Below are 24,879 nucleotides of genomic sequence, written 5' to 3' on the forward strand. Positions count from 1 at the left end.
TAACAGAATGTTGTCTGCTCCCAGGGCCTTGTTTCGATTTAAGTCTTTCAGTGCTTTGTCAAATTCTTCATTCAGTACACATCTAGCTTCTCGTCTTCATCTACATCCTCTTCCATTTCCACAATATTTCCCACAAGTGCATCTTCCTTGCACAGACCCTGTATGCGTGCGAGTTTTCATGGGCTATAGTTGCGCGGCATGAGGCCAGCAAGTTAACTGGTTTTAATTATTTTGACTTTCAGGCCAGCTGGCGTTACAGTGAGCCAATAGGGTGTATCCACACGCCTTCTGACTGGTCGTTGCTGTGGTGGAGGGATAAATGTGCAAGTTTTCGTTGCCTGTGGTTCAATTGGTCTACCTATACTCTTTCGTTAAATTAGTGGAATATCTGCCTGTCAATGATTGTGAGTTGTTGGTGAACTGAACTGTGAAGTGTGTGGCAGGAGCCGCTAGGATTGGTGGTGGTACCGTGGTAGTGTGTATAGTACAAATATAAAAACTCTGGGTTGAGCAGTAAAAGCAGTTCATTTTGATCCAGCCAAGATGGGGAAGAACAAAGTTAGCCCAGTTAAATACTTCGTTTGTGGTGGTTTTGGTGGCGTATGTACTGTTGTAGTGGGCCACCCTCTGGATACTATAAAGGTTGGTGTTGCATGAACTAGGAAATTTAATGAATGTAATGGATGTAATTGTTACGTTGTGGAGTAACATTTCGTTGCAGAGAATGTAGGAGACGTACGCTGTGTTCTACACTTCCATTATTGTGCTTACGTGAATCGTGTTGACATATTGTTTCTCGTTACTGTTGTGTTCCTTTTGAATTTCAGCCAAACGGTGTGTGAAAATTTGCTATTTTCTCACTCTACGGCAAGAGCTTACGCAAGAGGTTACGCCAGACTTGGTGCACATCCGAAATTAGGACTTCGTGTTGCTGAATAGTAGAATGGCGAAACTGAACTTTGATCCCTCTTTAATCATTGCTCTTGTGATATTTATGGAGACTGCTGAGTTGTTATGATGGTTAGAAGAAGATTAAATATTTAATGTTCTAAGCAGTGGGACGCATTTGACCGATTGTGCCATATTTACAAAAAATATTTTGGTTAAATCTGTATGGGTGTTCACTGGTGTCCGTTTCTTCATTAAGTGTAGATAGATAAAGGTTCCATTTGCGATGAAAACTGAGGAACTTGTGATCGAAAAACGCGTATATACAGTGAAATAAGTTGCTACAAAATAACTGAAATGAGATCAAATCCTATAAACGTTTTAGTTATGTTGTCAGATTGTATTATTTCAGAAATAGATTTTTATGTATCGTAGTGTATGGGCAGCTTCAGCTAACCAAGGTGCTTTAGTTTCGCTGTACCTTCTGCTTTCTCATGACTCGGAGCAGTACGATATTAAGTTTGTTTTGTCATTTATAGATTGAGTAGTAATGTGTGATTTAAGAGTTTTGTGGCATAAACTAGTATTCACTTACGCTCCAGAAAGCCCCAAGTCATTTTTAATGATCACCCTCTGTCAAAAATAGAACAGAATTATGCTTGGTGAAATCCAAATGATATGCTGCCGTAGGTAGGACCATGATTAAATGATCTCCAAGAGTGTCAATGGTAATGCCCTTCGTAGTGCTCTCTATTCTGGACTTAATAAAATTGATGCAACTGAACCTATAGTTATCAAATTGGTCTGACACCATAATGATTAGATTAGATTCAGTTTTTGTTCCATAGACCCAAAAATGAGATGTTTCTTATGGGTGTGGAACATGTCAGAAAGTATAACATAAAAAACATAAAACATTTGAATATAGTACTTACTATTACATCATTTGTTAAGAAACTGTTAAAATAGAGAACTGCATTCCAGTAAACTGGAATGGCTAATATTTACAGAATAAATGCACTGTCAGAATGAAACATTGTTATGCACTTTTAATAAATTTGTTGTACACAAAATACCTAATCTTGACTGGTGTGACCAACAAGTGCTGTCAAAACTGAAATCTAACAGACACTTTAACTTAAGCTAGTCTTAACAGTCCTTGTTAAAATGTTCGTCTATAGAATGGGAGGAGTTGCCTATCAAGTTTTTCAAACTCTGTTTTAACTGTGCTTTATCTGAAACAAAGTTTTAACAGTTGCTGACAATTTATTGAAAATGTGAGTTCCTTAACATTGGACCCCTTTTTGGACAGAGGGAAGGGAATTCGGGTGTTTATGTAGATTGTTCTTATTCCTAGTAATGATACTATGTATTGAACTATTGGTTGGAAACAGAGATAAATTTCTTGCAACAAATTTCAGGAAGGAATAAATATACTGTGAAGCTGTGGTTAGAATATAAAGTTTCTTGAACAGGTTTCTACATGATCATCTTGAATTTACATCACAAATGATTCTTATTGCGTGCTTTTACACACTAAAAACTTTTGCTCCAATTGAGGTACCCAGAAGATGAGCCCTTATGACAATAAAATGAAAGTAAGCAAATTATGCAAGTTTTTTTGTATTTGTGTCTCTTACATCTGACAACATTCTCACAGAAAATACACACTTGTTTAGGCACTTCAGCAATTCTATGGTATGCCCTTCCCAACTGAATTTATTATCGAGTTGTAAATCCAGAAATTTTAATTGTCAACGTATTTGATCTGCAGGTCTTCATATGTTACATACACGCTGGAAGGAATGGTGTTATGTCATGTGATGTGTGCAGACAAAAAGAACACAGAAAACTGGCATTATTTCCGTGCATGCGTATTATCTTTCAGTATGTTGCTTGTAATGACACGCTTATGTGTAGTGTTGTCAGATGTCTGGCTTGAGTGGAAAGGTGGTAGTTTGTTGAGAGTTTGCAAAGTGGTATTGAGGACTTCATTTAATGCTTGATTTATATGTGTACAATGGAAATTATGTGATTGTAAAGTTATTAGCATGATTTTTGTCATTGAGCATTTGAAATGACTAGCTGTTTTGTGGTTGCTAGTGAGGGAGGGTCAGAAATTTATTGCATAGGTCTGTGCCACAGCCTTCTTGGCTTGTAGTAGGATAGCTCTTCTGAGGTGGGCCACTTCTGTTTGTTGACGAGTGATGTTAGTGGGCAGGTATGTGCCGTTCACTGTCAGATTTCATTGGTTGACATGTGAGTAAGGCTGTTCATGTTCTTGTTCTTAAAAATCAGAAAATCACTAAGAGTATCTCATTGTATACCATAGACTAGGAGGCAGGAAGTGTGTGTAGGTGAACTTCAGCATGATCCAGGGTGTTACTTCCTGTTGAGGTCTTACATTAGACAGATAACGAACTACACAGAAACTGGAAAAATTGGGGTGTTGAGTCTTTTGCCATATCCAACAAGTGCGAAAGGATAAAGAGAGTGGGTACTGGAGCCTTTGTTTTGGCTTTGTGGTGCTGTGTTACCTGAAAGGGCCAAAATAATGGTTTACTTCTGTGATTTAAAGCCATACTTTTCAATCCCTATCCCCTGTGGTGCTTTAAATGTTTCCATTTCGGCACTTGTCGGCACATTCCAGTAGTACCTCCATATGCTCCCCATTCCCTGAACTATCCCATATTAAGAATAGAAAAGATACAGGTACGGAGAAGCCCTTGACTGCCTTTCGTATTCTCAGCCAGATCAAAAATATGAACACCATCCTGTTCAAATGATTTTGGCAAACATGGTTACTAGGCCTATGTCTGTAACAAAGGTTCAGTCATCTGCTATTCCTCTCTGTCGGGTAATAGGGTCTGCGTGAATCTGAATTTGTCTCTGATGAGGAACCTCATTTCCGTGTCCCCTGCTGGCAGAGACTGATACTTCTCTGGCATCCTGCAGGGAAGGTCACCTTCTGCCGAATGTCTTCAGCAGGTAAACACTGACTTGTGGCCCAGCATCAGCCACTGTCCATGGAAAGACAGGCTGTGGGCTGCATGACAGCCTGTTCATCATCCCTTCCTGATGGACAACTAAATAAACCCCAACCACAGTTAAAACTGCATACGGATAAAAAAGGCAAAAAAAGAAAGAGGACAAAAAAGTGATAGTGGAGCTGGTAGTCTCTGGCAACAGATCCCTCACCACCACTAATTTTGAAATTATTAATGTTAAAATGGTTTCTACTCAACATGTGGTGCTGAAATGTGACCCACCTTCCTGCCTTCATCCCAACACCCATGGGTACCCCTACAGCCGTTATCTAGTGGAACTGTAATTGTTATTTTCACTGCCTAACAGAACTTGGTCATATACTTCCATTTTATTTGGCAACATGTATAGCCCTTCAGGAAACTAGACTCCCTGAAATGTGTAACACCCTCTGCTTATCCTATGTAATCACCTTACATATTTTATAGAGTTGGCTGTGAAAAAGCATATGGTGATGTCTGCACATTGGTGCTTTTGGACACTTTAAGTGGCCATTTTCCACTCAGTACAGCATTGCAGGCTGTTCGTACAGACAACTATTAATTTTACTGTCTGTGATATTTCTCCCTCCAGAAAGGGAGCTGACATAAGGAGACAGTTTATCTGATCAATCAGCTACCATCCTCTTTTCTACTCCTGGGCAATTTTATTGCTTTCAACCCTTTTGGGGTCTTGATAAAACATCTGAGGACTCTAATGGAAAAATCACAGGCTTTGACTTATGTTGACTGAACAGTGGCACAAAAACTGATTTTAGTGCAGAACATGGAACATATACTGCCATATGTGGTCTGTTGATGTGAAGGCCCAACATCCTCCCTTCAATGCAAAGGAGAGTGCATGACTACCTCGGGGAGAGTGATCATTTCTTAATTGTCATGACCCATCCACACTGTTAACCAAATCAGGATCCCCAAAGATAGGCCAATCAAGGAATCTGATAGACAAATTTTCAGTTCCACCCTACCATCCAAGGCTAGGCACATTGCCTTAAAAACCCCAGAAGAAAGGCCTCCTGTGGGTCTGTGTGTTAGAATAGCTGTGAGGTATTCCTGCCTGTCGTAAGAGGTGACTAAAAGGAGTTTCGCATGTTTCGGCCTTTGTGATGGTCCCCTGTAGGGTTTGACCTCCATTTTTCAAAATTTTCCCAAAGAGTGAGCCAACTGGGGAAGGGTGCATTACATGGTGCATAGTGTCCATCATGCGCCAAGATCTCTTGCATCCTTTGTTGACGTGGATTTGCACTTCCACTTGCTCTCCAGCTGTTGGGCAAGGTCACCCTCCTGGGTGTGTTTTCCTCCATCCTCTGTGCAGTATCGCTTTCTGCACTATTGACAATAATGGACTTCTTAGCTGCCTGATACCCAGCACTGTAGCCAGTCCATTGTAGTGAAGTCGCCATGTACCCTGTTGGTTGTAGCCTCCTGGCCACACAGGTGGCCTTTGCGGTGGCTGGGTGACGCCCATGGGGAGGGCCCCTGGTCAGAGTTGGTGCCATGAAGCGTAGTATGTCATCTCTCGCACCAGCAGTCTCTAAGCAGTTGAGGTCTAACTTCAATCCTAAGAGATACGACCCCAAATTGTCCATTCCCCCCCCCCCCCTCCCCCATGGCCACACCATGGGAGGAATGCCAGGCTAAGTATGGCAGTGAAGCTTATTTGTCCTGGTATCTCGTATGTAAGAGAGTTGATGGGGAATCCTTTATGTCCATGAAGCCTCAGTTTTTTGTAGAGCATTTGGAGGAGGAGGTGGAGGGCTTGTCCAAAATGCGGTCAGGGTCAGTCTTTATCAAAACAGCATCCTCTACCCAGTCATGGGCACTACACGCCTGTGACAACCTGGAGGATGTTTCTGTTTCCATGATGCTGCATGAAAGCTTAAATATGGTCCAGGGTATCATATTTCACAGCGACCATCTTTTGCAGTCTGACGATGAGCTGCATGCCAATTTAGAGCAGCGGTATGTCCATTTCGACTAGCACATCCCCCGGGGTCCGAGGGACAATCAGGTTTCCACTGATGCCATCATCTTGGCCTTTGAGCGTGACATACTACCCGAGAAGGTCAAAGTGATGGTCTACCACTGTGATGTAAAGCCATATATCCCTCCCCTGATGCAGAGCTGTAAGTGCTGGAAGTTCGGCCATATGTCTTCCCGCTGTACTTCCAGTGTCACCTGTTGGAATTGCAGACATCCTTCACATCCAATTACTCCCTGTGCCCCGCCTCACATCTGTGTCAACAGTGGAGGGCACCATTTGCCTTGCTCGCCAGACTGCAGGAGTCTCCAGAAAGAAAGAAAGAAAGAAACATGGAACATAAGACACTGGAACAACTGACCTACACTGAGGCTAAGAGAAAATATGAGAGGCTATATCCTGTGCATATGATGTCAACCTACACCGCCGGCACGACAACAGTTCTACCATGTTCTGTTCCGCCGTGTACAGTTGGCTCCACCTGCCCCCTTGATGGTGGGGGGGGGGGGGGCACTTCCCTCCCTGTTGCTTCTGCACAACCTACTTCAGGAGCAACCCCCCCCCCCCCCCCCCAAACCCACCCACCCCAACCCTCGGGGGACATCAGTCCCCACCTGTCAGCTGGGCGGCCTCAGACACAATGGATGTCAATCGCACAGGTACTGATTTGGTGACAGCAGGTGATCCGGAGCATAGAGTGCCTCATTGTTTCACACCTTCCCAGTCTCACGATCACGTAATCCTCTAGTGGAATTGCAGCATGTTTTTTTCCGCAACCTGGCTGAGCAACAGCGATTGTTAAGCTTTACGCCTGCTTTCTGCATTGCCCTCCTGGAAACCTGGTTCCCGGCAATGCGGACCCCAGCCCTCCGCAGCTATAAGGGATACTACAGGAACCGTAGCTACTATAATAGTGTCAGGTGGACTTTGTGTCTGTCCTGGACTCAGTATGTAGTGAACCTGTGCCCCTTCAAACCAGTCTTGAAGCTGTGTCTGTCAGAATAAGGATGACACAGGAAATAACTGTCTGCCATGTATATCTTCCTCCATATGGTGCAGTACCCCTGAACGTATTGGCTGCACTGATTGATCAACTCCTTAAACCTTTCCTACTTTAGGGAGATTTTAATGCACATAACCCTTCGTGGGGTGGCGCCATGCTTACTGGCTGAGGTAGGGAGGTCGAAAATTTAAGGTCACAACTCGACCTCTGCCTCTTAAATACAGGTGCCCCCATACATTTCAGTGTAGCACATGGCACATATTCGGCCATGGATGTCTTAGTTTGCAGTCCTGGCCTTCTCCCGTCTATTCACTAGAGAGCACATGACAACCTGTGTGGTATTGACCACTTCCCCATCTTCCTGTCACTCTCCTGGCATCATACCCATCTACACCTACCCAGATGGGCTTTACCATCTATGATGTTGAGCAGGTCGCTACAATGATCGTTTTTGCAGTGGAAAACAGAACCCCTCTTTTTTTTAAAAAAAAGGGTGCCCCTGGCGAAAGACAATCACTTGGTGGATGCCAGAAATTGCCGAGGCAATTAAAGAGCATCAGCGAGTTCTACAGTGACACAAGTGGCATCCTTCCAGAGCACCTAATAGCCTATAAGTGACTCCGTGCCCGTGTTTGTCAGCTTATTAAATGACGGAAACGAGTGTTGGGAGAGCTACGTGTTGACCATTGGATACCAAACGTCACCTTCCCACGTCTGGATGAAGATCAGACGTCTTTTTGGGTACCAGACCTAAGAGTTCTAACACACAATGGTTTATCAATATAAAAAAAAAAGTTGATGTTTCTCCAATACCATGAACTTGAGACAGTGATCATAAAAGTACGATAATCAAGAACATCATGAGGAGGTATCTGCTCCAATGACACAGCAAGACTTTTCATTGTAATATCAGTTACGTACTAGAGCAACAGTCAACCAACATTGACCAACAGGATTGTCAGTACAGAAAAAGTAAAATCAAAACGACCTCCTCGAAATACAGTTTGACCTTTAAGAACATCAATTAAAACAGACGAACTAACTTTCATATTATATTCAGTCTCCACATCCAAAATAGACTTGTAAATCGTAGGTCTCCATCAGAAGACATGAAGTATTCTGCGACAAGACATGCTGCCGACTGTGCGCCAGCTACCGGAAACACTCGTTATCAGTGGCGTGTTATCTACCGATGTAAACGCGATTGCCGAGCACTTTGCTGAGCACTAAGCTCGAGCCTCTGCGTCAGAGAACTACCTCCCAGCCTTTTGTACCCTCAAATGGTGGATGGAAAGGAAAGTGCTGTCGTTCATTATACTCCAGTGATCCCTATAATGTCCCATTTACAGAGTGGGAGCTCCTCAACGCCTTTGCACATAACCTCGACACAGCCCCTAGGCTGGATCGGATCCGCAGTCTGATTACTAAACATCTCTCATCTGACTACAAGTGACATTTCCTCTCATCTTCAACCGGATCTGGTGTGATGGTGTCTTTCCATCGCAGTGGTGGGAGAGCACAATTATTCTGGTGCTCAAACCTGGTTAAAACCCGCTTGATGTGGATAGCTGTCTGCCCATCAGCCTCACCAACTTTCTTTGTAAGTTGCTGGAACATACGGTGTGTAAGCAGTTGGGTTGGGTCCTGGAGTCAGGTGGCCTATTGGATCCATGTCAGGGCGGCTTCCGCCAGGGTCGCTCTAGCACTAATAATCTTTTGTCCCTCGAGTCTGCCATCTGAACAGCCTTTTCCAGACGCCAACATCTGGTTGCTGTCTTTTTTGATTTATGTAAAGCATACGACATGTTCTGGCAACATCATATCCAAAACTACATGTCGCCCTGTACTTTCCAAGTTCTTGCATCCCATAATTCCCCCAGTATTCAGGAGAATGGCATTCTGCAGGGTTCTGTATTGAGTCTCTATTTTTAGTGTCTGTAGGGCCATCGGTCTTACTTTATCTGGATGTGGATGACTTCTGTATTTCGTACTGCTCCTCCAGTACTTGTGTTGCTGAGTGGCACTTACAGGGAGCTATTCACAAGGCGCAGTCATGGGCTCTAGCCCACTGCTTCCAATTTTCAGCCATGAAGTCGTGTGTCGTGAATTTCTGTCGGTGACGCACCATTCATCCAGAACCAGAGCTTTACCTTAATGACAATCCACTCACTGTAGTGGAGACATGTCAATTGGTTTTCGGCACCTGATTCACTTGGCTACCTCACCTTCATCAGCTTAAGTGGAAGTGCTGGCAGCACCTTCATGCCCTCTGCTGCCTGAGCAACACAAACTGGGGTGCGGATTGCTCTACACTGCTGCAGCTCTACAGGGCCCTAGTTCAATTCCGCCTTGACTATGGGAGTCTGGTTTATGGTTTGGCGGCACCCTCAATGTTGCATTTACTTGACCCAGTTTTGTCCCTTTATACCCCAAATCAACCAACCATGTGGGCATTCCAGGGAATGAACTGGCTGATAGTTTGGGTAGAGAGGCAGATACTTACCCCATTCCCTTTCATGAACCCAGGTGCAGATATGCGGATACGTATCAAATCTATTTTCCCAGCATTGGAATGACATCTGGTGTGCTACTGCTCTCAGTAATAAACTCTGCACAATAAAGGAGACAACTGCAGTTTGACCCTCAGGGGGCTCAGCATTTAGTTGCTGGGTATAGGCTTGGTGACCCCTGGGTCGCTGAGCTGGGGACTGGGAAGCACCACCAGTCCTCAATACCCTAAGCTCTGAGCGCGCTTAAACGACCACCGTAAGGCGCGACGGTGGAACGTTGTACGATACAGAGCCTGGGGATCTTGGCTTAACTGCCTGGGTCGTGAGGATGAGGATGGTGTAAACCTCTATTATTTAAAAAAAAAAAAAAAAAAAAAAAAAAAAAAACCCTCAATCTCAAGATGTGCTGCACGCCGAGGAGACTCATGGCTGTTGAAGTAGAATAGATGCTAGCAGGTGACCTCTGGGGAACCTGCCTGCCGCCCCCTGGTTGTATTAGGCTTACCCAGGGAAGTGGGGCTCTGTCTGGGTGGACATTCCTTTCCCTAGCTGCTCGTGGGACCACCATGAAAAGAAATATGATTAGTGCGCAAGCACAAGTCTCTAAGAAAGGAAAGTTCAATGGTTTCAAGTATGACCCCCAATCGTTCCCTTCCCTGCCCACACCAGGGGAGGAACGGCGGTCTAAATTACCTGGTGAGACGTATTCTCCTCGATTTCTGGTTTGCAGCTGAATAGATGAGCTCATTTCTGACCACAAAGCCTCAGTTTTTTCATGAAAATTTAGAGGACAAGTTTGGAGAAGTTGAGGGCATGTCTGAAATGAGGTCTGGAGCAGTCCTCATGCAGACAGAATTCCCAGCACAGTCACGGGCATTTTTTGCTTGTGACAAGCTCGGTGAGGTTGGAGCCTCCATTACGCCTCATAAGACCTTGAATATAGTTCAGGGACTTAGTTTTCATCTTGACCTGTTGTTGCAGTCTGACGACAAGCTCCGTGCAAATCTGGAACGTCGCGGTGCCCACTTTGTATGTCGTGTCTTCAGGGGACCTAAAGATAGTAGGGCCACCACCGGCGCCTTCATCTTGGCTTTTGAGGGTGACACCCTGCCCGAGAAAGTCAAGGTGATGATATATCGATGTGATGTTAAGTCTTACATCCCTCCTCCGATGTGCTACTTTAAGTGCTGGAGGTTTGGGTATATGTCATAGAGATGTGACGCCAACCCTACCTGTCGGGATTGTGGACGTGCCTCCCACCCCAACGTCCCATGTTCGCCACCCCCTGTTTGTGTCAACTGCAGACAGAAACATTCACCTTGCTCTTCAGACTGCGCGGTTTATCAAAAAGAACGGAAGATAGTGGAGTATAAGACCTTAGACAGGATCACTTACACAGAGGCTAAGCCAGGTTAGGAACATTGAGGCTCTCTTGGCACAGCAGGACATTTGCCTTCTTAACACTGGTGCTCCTACATATTTTAGCTTGACTCATGGCACATACTCGGCCATTGACCTCTCTCTTAGTATCCCAGGTCTTCTTCCGTACCTCAGTTGGAGGGTCCACGATGACCTCTGTGGTAGCGACACTTTCCTATCCTGGTTTCTCTTCTTCAATCCCAACCCCCTGACCAGCTGCCACGATGGTCTCTTCGTGGAGCTGATTGTACAGCCTACATCTCAGCTACTGTGGCCATTGCTCCGCTTCCTGGTGACATTGATTTGGCAGTGGACATGGTCACTATGGCCATTGTTTCTGCTGCCGAGGCAACTGTCACCTGTTCTTCAAGTACCCTAAGGCGTAAGTCAGTCCCTTGGTGGACACCAGAGATCGCAGAAGCTATCTGGGACCGCTGGCGAGCCCTGCAACGACACCAGCATCATCCTTCCCTAGAGAATCTGGTTGCCTTTAAACGGCTGCGGGCCCGGGCTCGGCAGTTAATCCGGCAGAGCAAACAGGGCTGCTGGGAACGATATGTTGCCACCAAAGGTTCTCGCACCTCCCCATCTCAGGCATGGTCACGAGTTCAGCGCATTTTTGACTTTCGCCCTCATGCGTCTGTCCCTTGCCTTTCTCTTCGGCGTACACTTTGTACTGACCCAATCACCATCGCCAAACATCTGGCAGAGTATTTCGTTAGTAGTTCCGCGACAGCAGGCTACAGCGCAGAATTCTACGCCTTTAAAGAGCAGGCTGAGCGTACGCAGTTGTCGTTTCGCACGCATCTTTGGGAACGATACAACACCCCGTTTAGTGAATAGGAGTTCCAAAGTGCCCGTACAGCTTTCCTCGATACCTCTCCAAGTCCAGACCGAATTCAGAAAGATTCTTCGCCATCTCTCGGCGTAATGTCAGGGTGAATTACTTGCCCTGTTTAACTGCATCTGGACGGAGGGCGTTTTCCCAACCTGTTGGCAGGATAGCATTACCATCCCGGTGCTGAAACCTGGTGCAGATCCGCTGGTGGTTGATAGCTATCGCCCTATCAACCTTACCAATGTTATGTGCAAACTCCTGGAATGGATGGTGAGCCGGCGGCTCATGTGGATCCTCGAAGCTTGGGGCCTCCTGGCATAGCAACAGGTGGTCTTCTGTCATGGCTGCTCAGTGACCGACAATTTAGTCTCGCTAGAGTCGGCTATTCGTACAGCTTTTAATCAGTGAGAACATCTAGTTGTTTTCTTTGATCTTCGGAAGGCGTACGATACCACCTGGAGCCATCATATCCTCGCTGCGCTGCGCGAATAGGGCTTATGGGGTCCACATCAGATTTTTCTATGGAATTTTCTCTCCGATCGCTCCTTTCGGGTTAGAGTTGGCACTTATTTTAGCTCTGCTCATATTCAGGAGAATGGTGTCCTGCAGGGCTCGGTTCTCAGTGTTCCCCTCTTTTCGGTGGCGATTAATGGTCGTGCGGCTGTGATGGGCTCATCAGTCTGTTCCTCTCTATATGCCGATGATTTTTGTCTTTATTACAGTTCCCCAGGCATCAGTGTCGAACGGCGGCTGCAGGGAGCTATCCGTATGGCACATTTTTGGGCATCCAACCATGGTTTTCAGTTCTCAGCCTCTAAGACCCAAGTGATGCATTTCTGTCTTTGTCGAACGGACCACCTCCATCCAGAGCTCTACCTTGCCAATGAACTCCTTCGTATTGAGGAGACGCATCGCTTTCTTGGCTTGCTGTTTGATGCTCAGTTCACTTGGACACCTCATCTTTGCGAGCTTAAACTACGGTGCTGGCAGCACCTCAACATCCTTCGCTGCCTTAGCCACACCATTTGGGGGGCTGCACGAACAACCCTCCTACAGCTTTATAAGGCCTCAGTCCAGTCCTGTCTCGACTACGGGAGCGTGGTGTATGACTCAGCAGCACCTTAAACATTGCAGATCCTCGACCCGATTCTCCATTGTGGCATCAGACTGGCGACAGGTGCCTTCTGCACTAGTCCGGTGACTAGCCTTCTTGTAGAAGCTGGAATCCCTCCCTTACAATTCCGCTGACAACAGTTGCTTGAGTCATACATCGCCCGTGTCCATGCCTCGCCCGACCACCCAAACCGCAGGCTCCTTTTTCCATCTTCTGCACTCCCCTCTCCATGACGGCGGCCTAGGTCGGGTCTCTCGATCCCGGTCCGTGTTCGTTCCCATCTCTCGTCACTCGAGTCCTTTCCCCCCTCCATCCTTCCGGCCCTCTTCTTCTACCCCTCCTTGGTCCCATCCTCGCTTGTGGCTTTGCTTGGATTTGTCCTGCGACTCCAAGTCCTCCGTTCCACCTGCCAGTCTTCGTCAACAATTCGTGGCTCTTCTTGCCTCGTTTCACGATGCAGATGTAGTCTACACCAATGGTTCTGTGGGCGATGGATGGCGCTGGGTTTGCTTTCATCCACGGTGACTACGTTGAGCAGCATTCCCTGCCTTGTGGGAGCAGTGTTTTTACTGCGGAGCTGGTTGCTCTTTATCGTGCACTCCCTCACCTTTCCTCCTGCCCTGGGGAGTCATTTATCATATGCAGTGACTCCCTGAGTGGATTGCAAGCACTCAACCAATGTTTTCCTCGGGATCCTTTGGTGCGCGTTATTCAAGATGCTGTTTTTGCTCTCGCCGAGTGTGGTCGTTCAGCAACGTTTCTGTGGACCTCGGGCCACATCGGCATTCCAGGAAACGAACGTGTCGATCGGTTGGCCAAGCAGGCCACAACGTCGCCACCCCTGGAGCTTGGTCTCATGGAAAGAGCCCTCCGGTCAGCCCTACATCGCAAGGTCCGCAATGTCTGAAGCTCTGAATGGTCTGTCTTGAACACGCCAAATAAGCTCCGCATGGTAAAGTCGTCCACGGCTGTATGGAACTCATTCTTGAGGAGCATGCGTAGGGACTCAATTGTTCTCTGCTGTCTCCGAATTGGACATACACGGTTGACCCACAGCTATCTCCTACGCCATGAGAACCCACCCAAGTGTCGCTGTGATGCAGGGCTGACAGTGGTCCATCTTCTGATGGACTGCCCCCTTTTAGCCCCCTTGCGGCAGTCCTTTAATTTACCAGCCGCACTTCCTTTAATTCTAGGTGACGATGCCTCTATAGCTGACTCAGTTTTAAGTTTTATCCGTGCAGCTGGGTTTCATCACTCACTCTAGTGTGGGTGCTCTCGCATGATTTCTCAGGCTACACCCACTCCAGCGACTTTCAATTGTGACATAGATACCAAAATAGTGTCTTTTATGGTAACAAGTTGTGTTGGTACCTCTATCAACACTTTCCAGCTGGAGGTTCTTCGTTTGTAGTTGAGTGGTTGACCTTTTACCTGATCCATCAACCACTGTAGTCTGTTTTACTCTAGTCAACTATTTGCTCTGCTCCTTTGAAGTGTCCTCTATTTTGTGTTATTGCAGTGTTCATTTTAGCTCTGTACTACTTGATGTTCCCTCCCTCTGGATGCAGAGGTTACTCTTTTACTGTATAGGCCTTTTACAAGTATGTCTGTTTGGAACAAGGGACTGATGACCTCGATGATTAGCCCCCATCAAACCCCAAAACCAACCAACCAACTGAAGTTTGGCACTCTTCCTTCCTCTCCACTTGGAAAGGATCCACTGTCTTATCCTGTCTACACATCGGTCACACTAGTCTCACAGATTGTTTTCTCTTGTGTAACGAACTGCCACCACAATGTGGCTGTTTAGCCAGACTGATAGTATCCCATATATTGGTGGAATGTCCCCTTCTTGTGGCCCTTCACACTAAGTATAGCCTTCCAGATTCCTGTATCAGCAGGAGATTCACAGATCGTTTAACTGGTCCTCATTTTCCTCTGTGAAACTGGTTTTCATTTTCAGTAATAAGGCTTTGCTCTGCTCCTGGAGCAGGGGCAGGGTGGTTGTGGTTGGGGCATGTCTCCGTATTTTCTAGGTCTGGGATCTATGTCCACTCCCCCGTGCAAAGACCATTCTTTTATATCTCAGTTTTTCTAGTTCTTAAATTTGGCCTACACTTTTATGCCTTCTGCTGTGTGTGTTTTAACTTCTTCAATTTATAGTTTGACCCCACTTACGGAATCCATCGAATTTTAGTGGATCTTCTAGATTATGCAATCAACTTTGAATTGCCGGACTGATGCCCTCTCTGATTAGTTCAATAAACCTGGTAGGTCCGGTCAGTCGGACTGCATATAGTCTTAAATCTGTTGTTGGGATTACTGATTTCTGGTTATGTGCATGTTTCTTGATTTTTCAACAACTGTTCTTAGTAATTTTGCATAATTTTTATAGTGTGCAGCTATTGCAGGATCTCTACGTGTCCCTGCCCACAGATATATTTCCCTTTTCCTTTCAAAATATACTTTAATCCCTTTAGTGGTCCATGGTTTTTTCACATGACTGTTTACTTTCCTTTCTGATTAGTTTATGTGGAAAGCTATTTTCAGGTAATTATATAAGTTTATTATGGAATAGATTAAATTTTATGTTAGCATTTGGTTCATAATAAATTTCATCCCAAGTCATCTTTTGTAAACTGTTCTTAAAAATCTATGATCTGGAGTAATCAGTTATTGTAATTGATTTCCACTGAGGAGTACCCATAAGGCACTGTGTTATTTAGCCTAACAAACTGTGCATCGTGATCAGGTAGAGCATTTATAACTGGGTAAACAGTTACTGTCTGTAACTTTTCTGTCTTAATGTGTGAAAACTGTTTCCACCACAAGAAATTCATGCTTGACCATAAATACAGATGCTATAGGCATGCCTGCAGGTTGTGCTATTGTATTTGACCACAGATGGCACTTGTGCAGTGTCTTCAGTATGTATTTGATGTTTCAAGGGGGCGCCATATTGAAGATCTTATCACACACAGGGAAAGGGGAAAAAAAATCATCTGGAGTCACACTATGGACAAGTGTGTTAAGTGATTGACAGATGGTCATTGAAGAGGATTGTGACGAAAAATGAAGATGCCAGCTGCAAAAATCACTGTAGAACTGAATGTCACACTCTCAAACCATCAGCACCAGAAAACGTGAAGTGAGCTCCATTAGCAGGGCAAGCTGGAATTCCAAAACCACTAATGTGATGCAAATGCCTGTAATAAGAAAACAAGGATGGTCATTACATGACGAAGATAGGTACCTCAGTGTTGGTGTGTATTTTGCTGCTCCCTTACCACAGCTTAGAAGTTGCTAAAATTATTAGGCAGTGTGATTCTTCCAAATGCAGCATGTGTTACCCGAATGCTATGTAACAAAGTTTTTGGCTGTTTGAAAACACTATAATGTGAGCAAATTACATTTCAGCCTGATGAGCTGCACTGCAGTTACTCTCTTAGATCGTCTGCTGTGATACAGCGTAATAACAAAGTAACAACAAATGTAAGAAACACCACAATTTTCAAAGAGCCGTTTACCAGTAAACACATTCATCAAAGTAATGTGCGAAACTTCACTACAAACACTCTTTAATTTCATGACCCCCCCCTCCTTCGTGGATAGTTTGGGAGACTATAATAGCCACTAAACATTTTTTTAAATAGAAAACTGAGCTATTTTCTTACACTGCAATAACCTTACATTTGCTAGTTGCCATATGGAAATCATTAACACAGTATGCAGGCTTGTGAAAGACATATAGCTGTCATTTAAAATGTACACCTGAACATTTCAGTGGTCTGTGCTAAGAAAATCATAGATTTTTGGAGGTAAAAAATGACTTCATGTTGCATAGTGTGGATGCAGTTGTTTTGTCTTGTAATCATTTGCAAATAAAAAAAATTTTCATAAAATTCTAGTACATAAATTCTGTTTTGGTATGAATAAAAACTAAAATATTAAGATCAGAGTGAATAAAATTCATATAACAATATTTATGCACTTATTCACAGATACAGTGTAATTAGTTTCATAGTGCTTTCCGTTGGTATACTATGCCTCATCAAAAAATAGAATTGGGTTTTATTGTGTTACATGTGATAAAATTTTGTTGTACAGAATTTTACTTGTCTGTTAAGCAGTATAAGTGGATGAATTTATTTATTCTTCTGCATAGTATAGTTCCACTTCCCAGTTTGGTCAGTCTGCAGTTTTCTGTCTCTAATTCAGTAATAAATTATTTGACTCTAAATTCCACTTACAGTATTGCATCTCTTGTCGCGCCTGTAAAATTTGTGGCAAGTAAGACTGCAGCTGTTGAGCTGACATTCTGTTACTGCAAATATAATTGAGCATTGTTGCAGATTAGACTTACAGTATTTGTTAGGGAATGTACCTATCAGGTAAACACTGCTGTATTTCCTTTATGCAGTGTTTGAAATGGTATATTTATTTTAACTTGATTCAATATAATCATCACTAATAATTTTAAGTCTAATTTTAACAGTGGGCATTTAAAATGTTTTCCAAGCAGATTATGTAAATGCAATTGCTTTATAGCATAGCAATACTACCTCTACTTCACATGTACTTTCACCCTGGATGCATAGATTCTCTGTAACAGAATACTTAATGTGTGCGTATGACTACGTAATTGAAATTTATAAGCCCATGTTTTTATTTGGTGTTTTGTACAGGACTGTAATCAGTTTGTGCTTCAATCTTGGTCATTTTTCCTGTACAAATGGCATAAAAATTTGATGACATTGTAATATATATTTAATTCTTAACAGTATTTCAATTCAGTGATGAAAATGATTCAGAGCACACATCTGCGTAATAAGCATGTGAACATTTGCATTCATATGCGTGCAGGCTTCTGTGGCTGAACTTGTCTTGTGATGAGATAGTGGTAGGGAAAGGGGGAAGATGAGGATGGGGGTCTGCTGCAAGCAGTGGCTGATTTGACCAGCTGGTTTTAGTGAATCGTACGGTAACATTTGGTGTGATCTAGCAATGCTCCTGAAATTCAGTGGTTGTTTCTGTGTCATTATCTATTGTTCCTTCATTTGTAACTATTTGATGTCCGTGAAGACATCCATCCACCAGAATTGTCAGTTAAGATGACAGAAGCTTGTGATGACTGTGCTTCATATTGACATGCCTCTTAATTGCTCCAATCGCCTTGTACCTCTTTTGATGGTTACAGCTTGTAAAGCCTGTATGCTTTGTGGAACCAAATAGTGCTGCCACACTTAGTTTGGTATTCTGAGTGGGGTTGTTAACTCATTCAATATGAGTTTTACAAATGACATGTGTTAGGGTCATTCTGCCTTATCATTGTCTGATCACTTAAACCTAGATAGATGCAGTATGTAGACATCTTTTGGGGAGCCCAACAACTCTCAAATCAATTTGTCATCAGTAAAGCTTCTTTGACTTCTATCACCCCATCATGTAGTCCCATTAAGTCTGCGTAATTGATTGTACCATTGTCACACATTAAAAGTGGCTGTGACACACAGAAATGTATGTAAAACTAGTGACATTAATCAAATGGTGTATTTTGTTAATGTGATTAGGGCCATCTGTAATTCTAATAAAAATAATGTGAAAGGCTGGATCTTGATGCTGTCATACAGAAGAATCAAAATTGTTACTCACTTCAGAATACTGAGAATAGATTAGGAGAGTGACTCTTTCATGGAGCTAGATGTAACAGCACAGGAGATGAATGTGAAGTTTCACCTCATCATTACTGTGTTAAAACTTCAGCCACATCCACATTGACAAATCCAAATTAATATCAATGGTAAGCCAGATATAGTCTGTAGAGAAAATGCATGAAGATTTCCAACACTGCTTGTTTCACCAGCAATAAGTAATTTTTGCACTCACTGTCGACACTCTTTAATATCCAGTTTCTGGAATCAAATCTTGAACAGCTCTACCGAAAACTTAAATTTTATTCCAGTGAGTTAATCCCAGATTTAGTCAGTGCCTGAATTAGGACTCCAATCCCAGTGTTAGTATGTATGTACTCAGTACTTTACTTATTCTCTTCCACTGTTTGCAGCTGTGCACTAATCGTTAGCTCATATTTTGCAAGTTGTTTTGAGAATATTTGCATCAGAAAATCCATTCTTATGGAAGAAATTAATTCACTACAGTGTGTTGGTTGGTACATTATTAAGAGCTACTTTCTCGAAATACCTGTTGTGTTTATTCTGCATGAGTCATGTACCTAAGTGTTTGTAATGTTGCCCACATAGGTGACAGTCTGACATTCGGCAGATTCGGGTGCAGCCACAAGATGGATGGAAATAATAGATAATTGTTTTCAGAGTAATTTCACATAAGCACTTTATCTGAGCATATGTTCCATTCTTACTACCTCTTAGTGGGATCTGAAAAAAATTAATGTATAATTGTCATGCCTCTGTCTTTGAAAAGAATTCTGTATCTACCTTTCCTCAATTCAATGATGCCATGTATGTCAATTATTTCTCAAAATTTTAGAATTCCTGTCACCACCAGCATAGTTATTTTCAAAAATTGCTCCCTCTGCTTGTCTGTTCTCAAATGCTCTTCTAGCTACTTAAATTAAGAGTTTCCACAGAACCTGTAACCTAATGTATTACTTTCATTTGCTATTCACCAGTTTCAGCCTAGTATTCAGTATTAATCATTTGCATGTAAGTGATCATATGTCTGAAGACCATACATGGGTAATGATTAAGTCAATTTCAGCCCATAAACTAACAGTGACAGGTTTTTATCAGGCCAGTTGGACTAAGGTGCACAAATATTCTATAATACCTGTCAGTGCTGGCTCGGAAATGCCATGGCATTTTTTTCAAGTATTTTAATTTTTGACTTATTGCATGTTCTACAAACAGTAGATGTATAATTACTTACATGCAGATGCTCGAAAAGGATGATAAGGTTGAAATTGGCCAGTAGCAAACAAAAGTATTAGATACAATGACCACCTCAGAGGAAACATGTTCACTTAACCAGAGTCCAATGCCTGTGGATCCAGTTAAGAAGGGAAATTCCTCTGTTTTCATGCAATACTTCATGTTGAGAAATGCAAGTTATATCCTTCAGAATTTCAGTGTACACTGAGATAACAAGTCATGAGATACATCCTAATATTGTCTCACTTTCTTTTGCCTGGTGGTGTGCAGCAGCTTGATGTGGCATGGACTAGTCATTAGGAGTCCATTGCAGAAAGTTTGAGCCAACCTGCCTTTATAGCAGTCCTTAATTATGAAAGTGTTGCCGGCACAAAATTTTGCGCTTAAACCTACCTCTTCATTATGTCCCACAGATGTCTGATAGGATTCATGCCAGGCAATCTCAGTGGCCAGATCGTTTGCTCAAATGGTCCAATATGCTTCAAAACCAGTCTTGAACAATTATGGCCTGGTAACTATTCCATCATTGTTTCGGAACATGAAGTCCATACGAATGGCTGTAAATGGTCTCCAGGTAGCCTAACATAACCATTTCCAGTCAGTGGTCGGTTCAGTTGGACCAAAGAACCCAGTCCATTCCATGTAAACACGGCTCACACCATTATGGAACAATCACCACCACGAGCTTGCACACTGTCTTGTTGACAACTTGTGTCCACGGCTTTGTGGGATCTGTACTACTCTCGAACCCCACCATCAGCTCTTCCCAACTGAAATTGGGACTCATCTGGCCAGTCGACAGTTTTTCAGTCATCTAGGGTCCAACCGATATGGTGACAAGCCCAGGAGAGGTGCTGCAGGCAATTTTGTGTGGTAGCAAAGGCACTCAGGTCTGTCATCTGCTGCTATAGTCTATTTATGCCAGATTTCACCGCCCCGTCCTAACAGATGGATGTGCCATCCACCCACATTAATTTATGCAGTTATTTCACACAGTGTTGCTTCTGTGTTAGCACTGACAACTCCACAAACAGTGCTGCTCTCGGTCTTTAAGCGGAAGCTGTCAGCCACTGTGTTGTCCGTGATGAGGAGGGATACCTGAAATTTGGTGTTATCATCACACTCTTGACACTGTGGATCTTGGAGTACTGACTTCCATGATGATTTCAGAGATTGAATGTCCCATTCACCTAGTTCCAAGTACCATTCCATGTTCAAAGTCTATTAATTATCTTTGTGTGACCATAATCATGTCGGAAACCATTTCACAGGAGCACCTAAGGACAAATTGCAGCTCTGCCAATGCACTGCCCGTTGGACCTTGTGTATGCGATACTATTGCTATCTGTATATGTGCATATTGTTATTGTGACTTTTGTCACCACAGTGTATTATCTTTCACAGGAAATTCTTGTTTCTAATTTCTCTGTCTGTTTCAAAGTACCAGAGGTCCTATCTGAATTTTTCAAGTTCGATACAGTCAGTGATTTTGTATAGTTTCTTTCAGAAAATTTGGCATAATATTGTCTCATGTACATCATGTTCCTGTCAAGTTTTTGATGTGATTAAACTGCTGCCAATTTACTATGATTTTTTAAATGTGATTTTGTGTTTACACTTCTCCTGGCAACAGTTTCTTTGGTGGCAATATCCACTGACAATCACTTCCACTTAGGAGGTTCATTACCATTGCCATTGTTTTTGTGATTTTTACAGTATTATTTGAAGTCAGATATTAAACATGTTCCAGTGGAGGCCACTGTCAGTTTTTGAAAACAGTACTAGATTATAAATGGACCACATGGCTGCATATCCACTCTGATATTGCAGTTACATTGACTTATCGGAGCTGTTGCATCTCTCTCTCTCTCTCTCTCTCTCTCTCTCTCTCTCTCTCTCTCTCTCTCTCTCTCTCTCTCTCTCTCTCCCTCTCTGCCTCAGCTGCCTTTTCTGCATTGCTTCTTGGCTTTCTGTCACAACCTTTGTAGTGCAGGAATGTATATTAATCGTTAAGGTGATGCACTACTGGGAACTTGTTTTGAAATGCCATCAGTAATATGGTCCAGGCTCTGCCATGTTGTCTCATAGAGCTATAACTCTCTTTTGGTCTTCCTTGCCTATTCAGTTGCAATTAATCATATCAGCTTCATTAGCATACAGTGGACATCCCTAGATAGTAAATTCTGGTATGTCTTCTTCACTATCGACACATTCGGTGTCTTATCCTAACCCTGTTTAAAGCAAATCAGCAGCTTCAGGCCCTTGACACATCAAGAAATGTCAGTTTTCTTGAGGGATTCAGGTATCTCACTTCCAGTGTCTTTCATGTTTGGGAAAGAACTGTAGATGTGTCTTGTTGTTTGATCATCATCCCAATATTCCTGCCACCGAACTATCTGATTGTGATTTTGTTGCTTGCTTGTGGTCTTATATTCTGGTTAACTATCACTTTATATGAAATAAAGGTGAAATCGAAGAGCAATCAGATAACACAAGCCAGCAGCTTTTCATAATCCAGTAGGCCTGGTGAAAATAGTGGTTAGTAAGGAGCACAGAGCATCACAACTGCGATTTCAAACTGCATTGCATTTGTTAATGAGTGCATGTGTTCTTAACTGTCATCTGGTTGGAGATAACCTCGTAGCGCTGTCAAGTTTTAGTGTCCCTTGGTACAAGACTCTTCCTTAACACATTGTCCGACAACCAAGAGTGGTACTCGTGGTACGGAAGTTTGGTCATAAACAGGAAGCCCAAGTCTGCTTTGTGGAGACCACACATAACTTACGACAAGCCTGGCTCGGGGTATGTCATGCAGGACAAATGACAGAAACATAAATCGGACTAGTAGTCTCTTACTTCAGTTACATGTACTCCTTCATTGTGTTCACACATGTTGGTTATAATTCCCTGAAAGAATTAAGCAACCCATAAATCTATCATGCCAGTAAAAAGACTATCTAATACTGATGATAGTAGTGATAAGTGTTTTATTACAGATAGTGATTCAATAAATCCTGTCAGTAATTATAGTGGCATTGTTTCCTGTATGAAAATGTCTGACGACTAATCATTGAAGATAACACTGGTGAAGGCAGTATCAACCATCACTCATTAAAGCAATGGATTTGGAAAGAACAAAACAACAATCCAAAAAGCTGGAAGTATACACAGACTCCCGTCATAAGAGCACCAATTTTAGAGCAGTTGAGTGAAAGAACAGGAGTGTCAGACATTATATAATGTTTGACAGTGTGTTTTGAGATATTGTCACTGGGATGTATCAGTACGTAGAACAATTAATTATTTATGAAAATACAAGAAAGAAAACTTGAGAGACAGGGATCCCTGTCAGTTGTAATGAAATTAAAATTACTTTGCTTTATGCGTAATAATGGCTGAAGTAAAAGAAAAAAACCCAGGTGTGCTGTTCTAAAGCAGCCATAATAAAAACACAGAAATTCGGGGGAAACTATGCTTCTGAAAAGATTTTTGCAGATATCTCAGTAGTTACATTATGCAAATAACAATGACTGACAAGGTGGATACATTATCCAGTCACACCTGTGTTGAACTATTTTAATAAATTCAAAGAAGTTTATGTAATGGAAGAGAACATTAAAATAGATGAATCACTAATGAAATTTAAGGGAAACATGTTGTATAAGCAATTTAATCCCTCAAAGAGGGTGAGAGTTGGGATAGAATTTAATAAACTTTGCAAGTCAGGACGAGGCTATTGCTAGAATTCTAAAATATATTCAGAAAATCGTAAAACAAATCTTGATTATAATATATATCTTAAACTGTTGTGATGGTGTTATCAAAGTCAATACTAAATGGAGGACACACTTTATTGCTATTCTTTGCTGAAACTGTTTGCAACTTAATTTAAAAATGGAACAAATGTTGTTGGGACAGTGTCTATTAATAGAAAAATATGGTGGGAGATTGTTAAAGCAAAATTAAGAGGGAATGCACAATGAGAAGCTGCACTGGCATAGTAGCATTAAAGTGAAAGGATAAATGGGATGTCCATATTATTTTTACAAAGCAAAAAATATTGTTGATTACTACAGGGGACTGATTGGTATATTGAGAGCCAAAATTAGATATTAAGTTTCCCTGTTATGAGTAAATACTTGAAAGGGTAAGCAGAATTACACTGAATATAGACTTAAAACGCCAAAAGCATTATTACAAAACCCTCCTGTCACAAGTTTATGAAACTAGGACCATCACTGGCCGGCAATATACCGAGGAGATTATATACACACAACATTGTGGTCACTTTCCAAAACATATAGAACATACACCATTGAAAAATAATCCAACAAGAGCTTGCAAAGTGTGTATAAAAAATAAACTGACTGAAACAATGTGGGAATGTAAAAACTGTCAAGTTGTGTTAAATGCACCTCACTGTTTCTAAAAAGTTGTAGATAACTGTTCTCAACACTCAGTTTAAACTAAGAATTAATTTGCAAGTGTTTACGGATACATTATTCCCTTGCATATAATAAATCATTTTTGTTCAGTGACGAATTGATCACATTTACTTTCCAGATCTCTTAAAATTATTGGTTGTACCCAAGTGTTGTTTGTACTGTTTCACAGTTCCTTTGTGTGTGTGTGTGTGTGTGTGTGTGTGTGTGCGCGCGCGCGCGCGCACAGTGGAATCAAAACTGTGTGTGGAGGGAAGGCCGCTGTATCAGTGTGTGAGAAATTCATTGTGGACTGTGAGAGGACCATACTTTAGATGCACCAACTTTTTAAGATGTCTAACTTTTTACATTTTGTGGACTTTTAAGCAGCCAAGTCTAGAACAGTTCGAAGAGAGATTTGGTGATCAGTGTAACTACACTGACATCACTTTTTCTGACATGGCTTTTCACCAACAGAACAGTTTCTGAACAAAAATTACTAGCACTCAACATGCCAGTCTAGGTACTGAAGATGAACTAGTTAAATAACCTTAGTTGGTTGATTGGACACATTCTGAAGCACCAAGAAACAGTTAGTTTGGTAATGGAGGGGACGAGTGAGTGGGTGGGTGGGTGGGTGGGATAGACATCAGAAATAGATGTTTTCGACCAGCTTGTTAGAAAAATCTTCAACTTAAAGCTACATAAACGTGGACCTGTTCATAATCTTAGTGTTGTTGCATGTTAGCA

The 24,879-nt window shown here is 42.6% G+C and overlaps 1 protein-coding gene across 1 annotated transcript in view; it reads left to right on the forward strand.

Moving 5' to 3' along the window:
• Positions 1-296: 296 nt before the first annotated feature.
• Positions 297-24,879, forward strand: part of LOC126470172 (congested-like trachea protein) — a 180,277-nt gene continuing 155,694 nt past the window's right edge. The window contains exon 1 of the mRNA XM_050097818.1: positions 297-642. Within this exon, the coding sequence (XP_049953775.1) occupies positions 544-642 (99 nt within the window). The 5' untranslated portion in view covers positions 297-543. The remainder of the gene's footprint in view (positions 643-24,879) is intronic.

The sequence above is a fragment of the Schistocerca serialis genome, chromosome 3, assembly GCF_023864345.2.
Source record: "Schistocerca serialis cubense isolate TAMUIC-IGC-003099 chromosome 3, iqSchSeri2.2, whole genome shotgun sequence".
NCBI lineage: Eukaryota > Metazoa > Arthropoda > Insecta > Orthoptera > Acrididae > Schistocerca > Schistocerca serialis.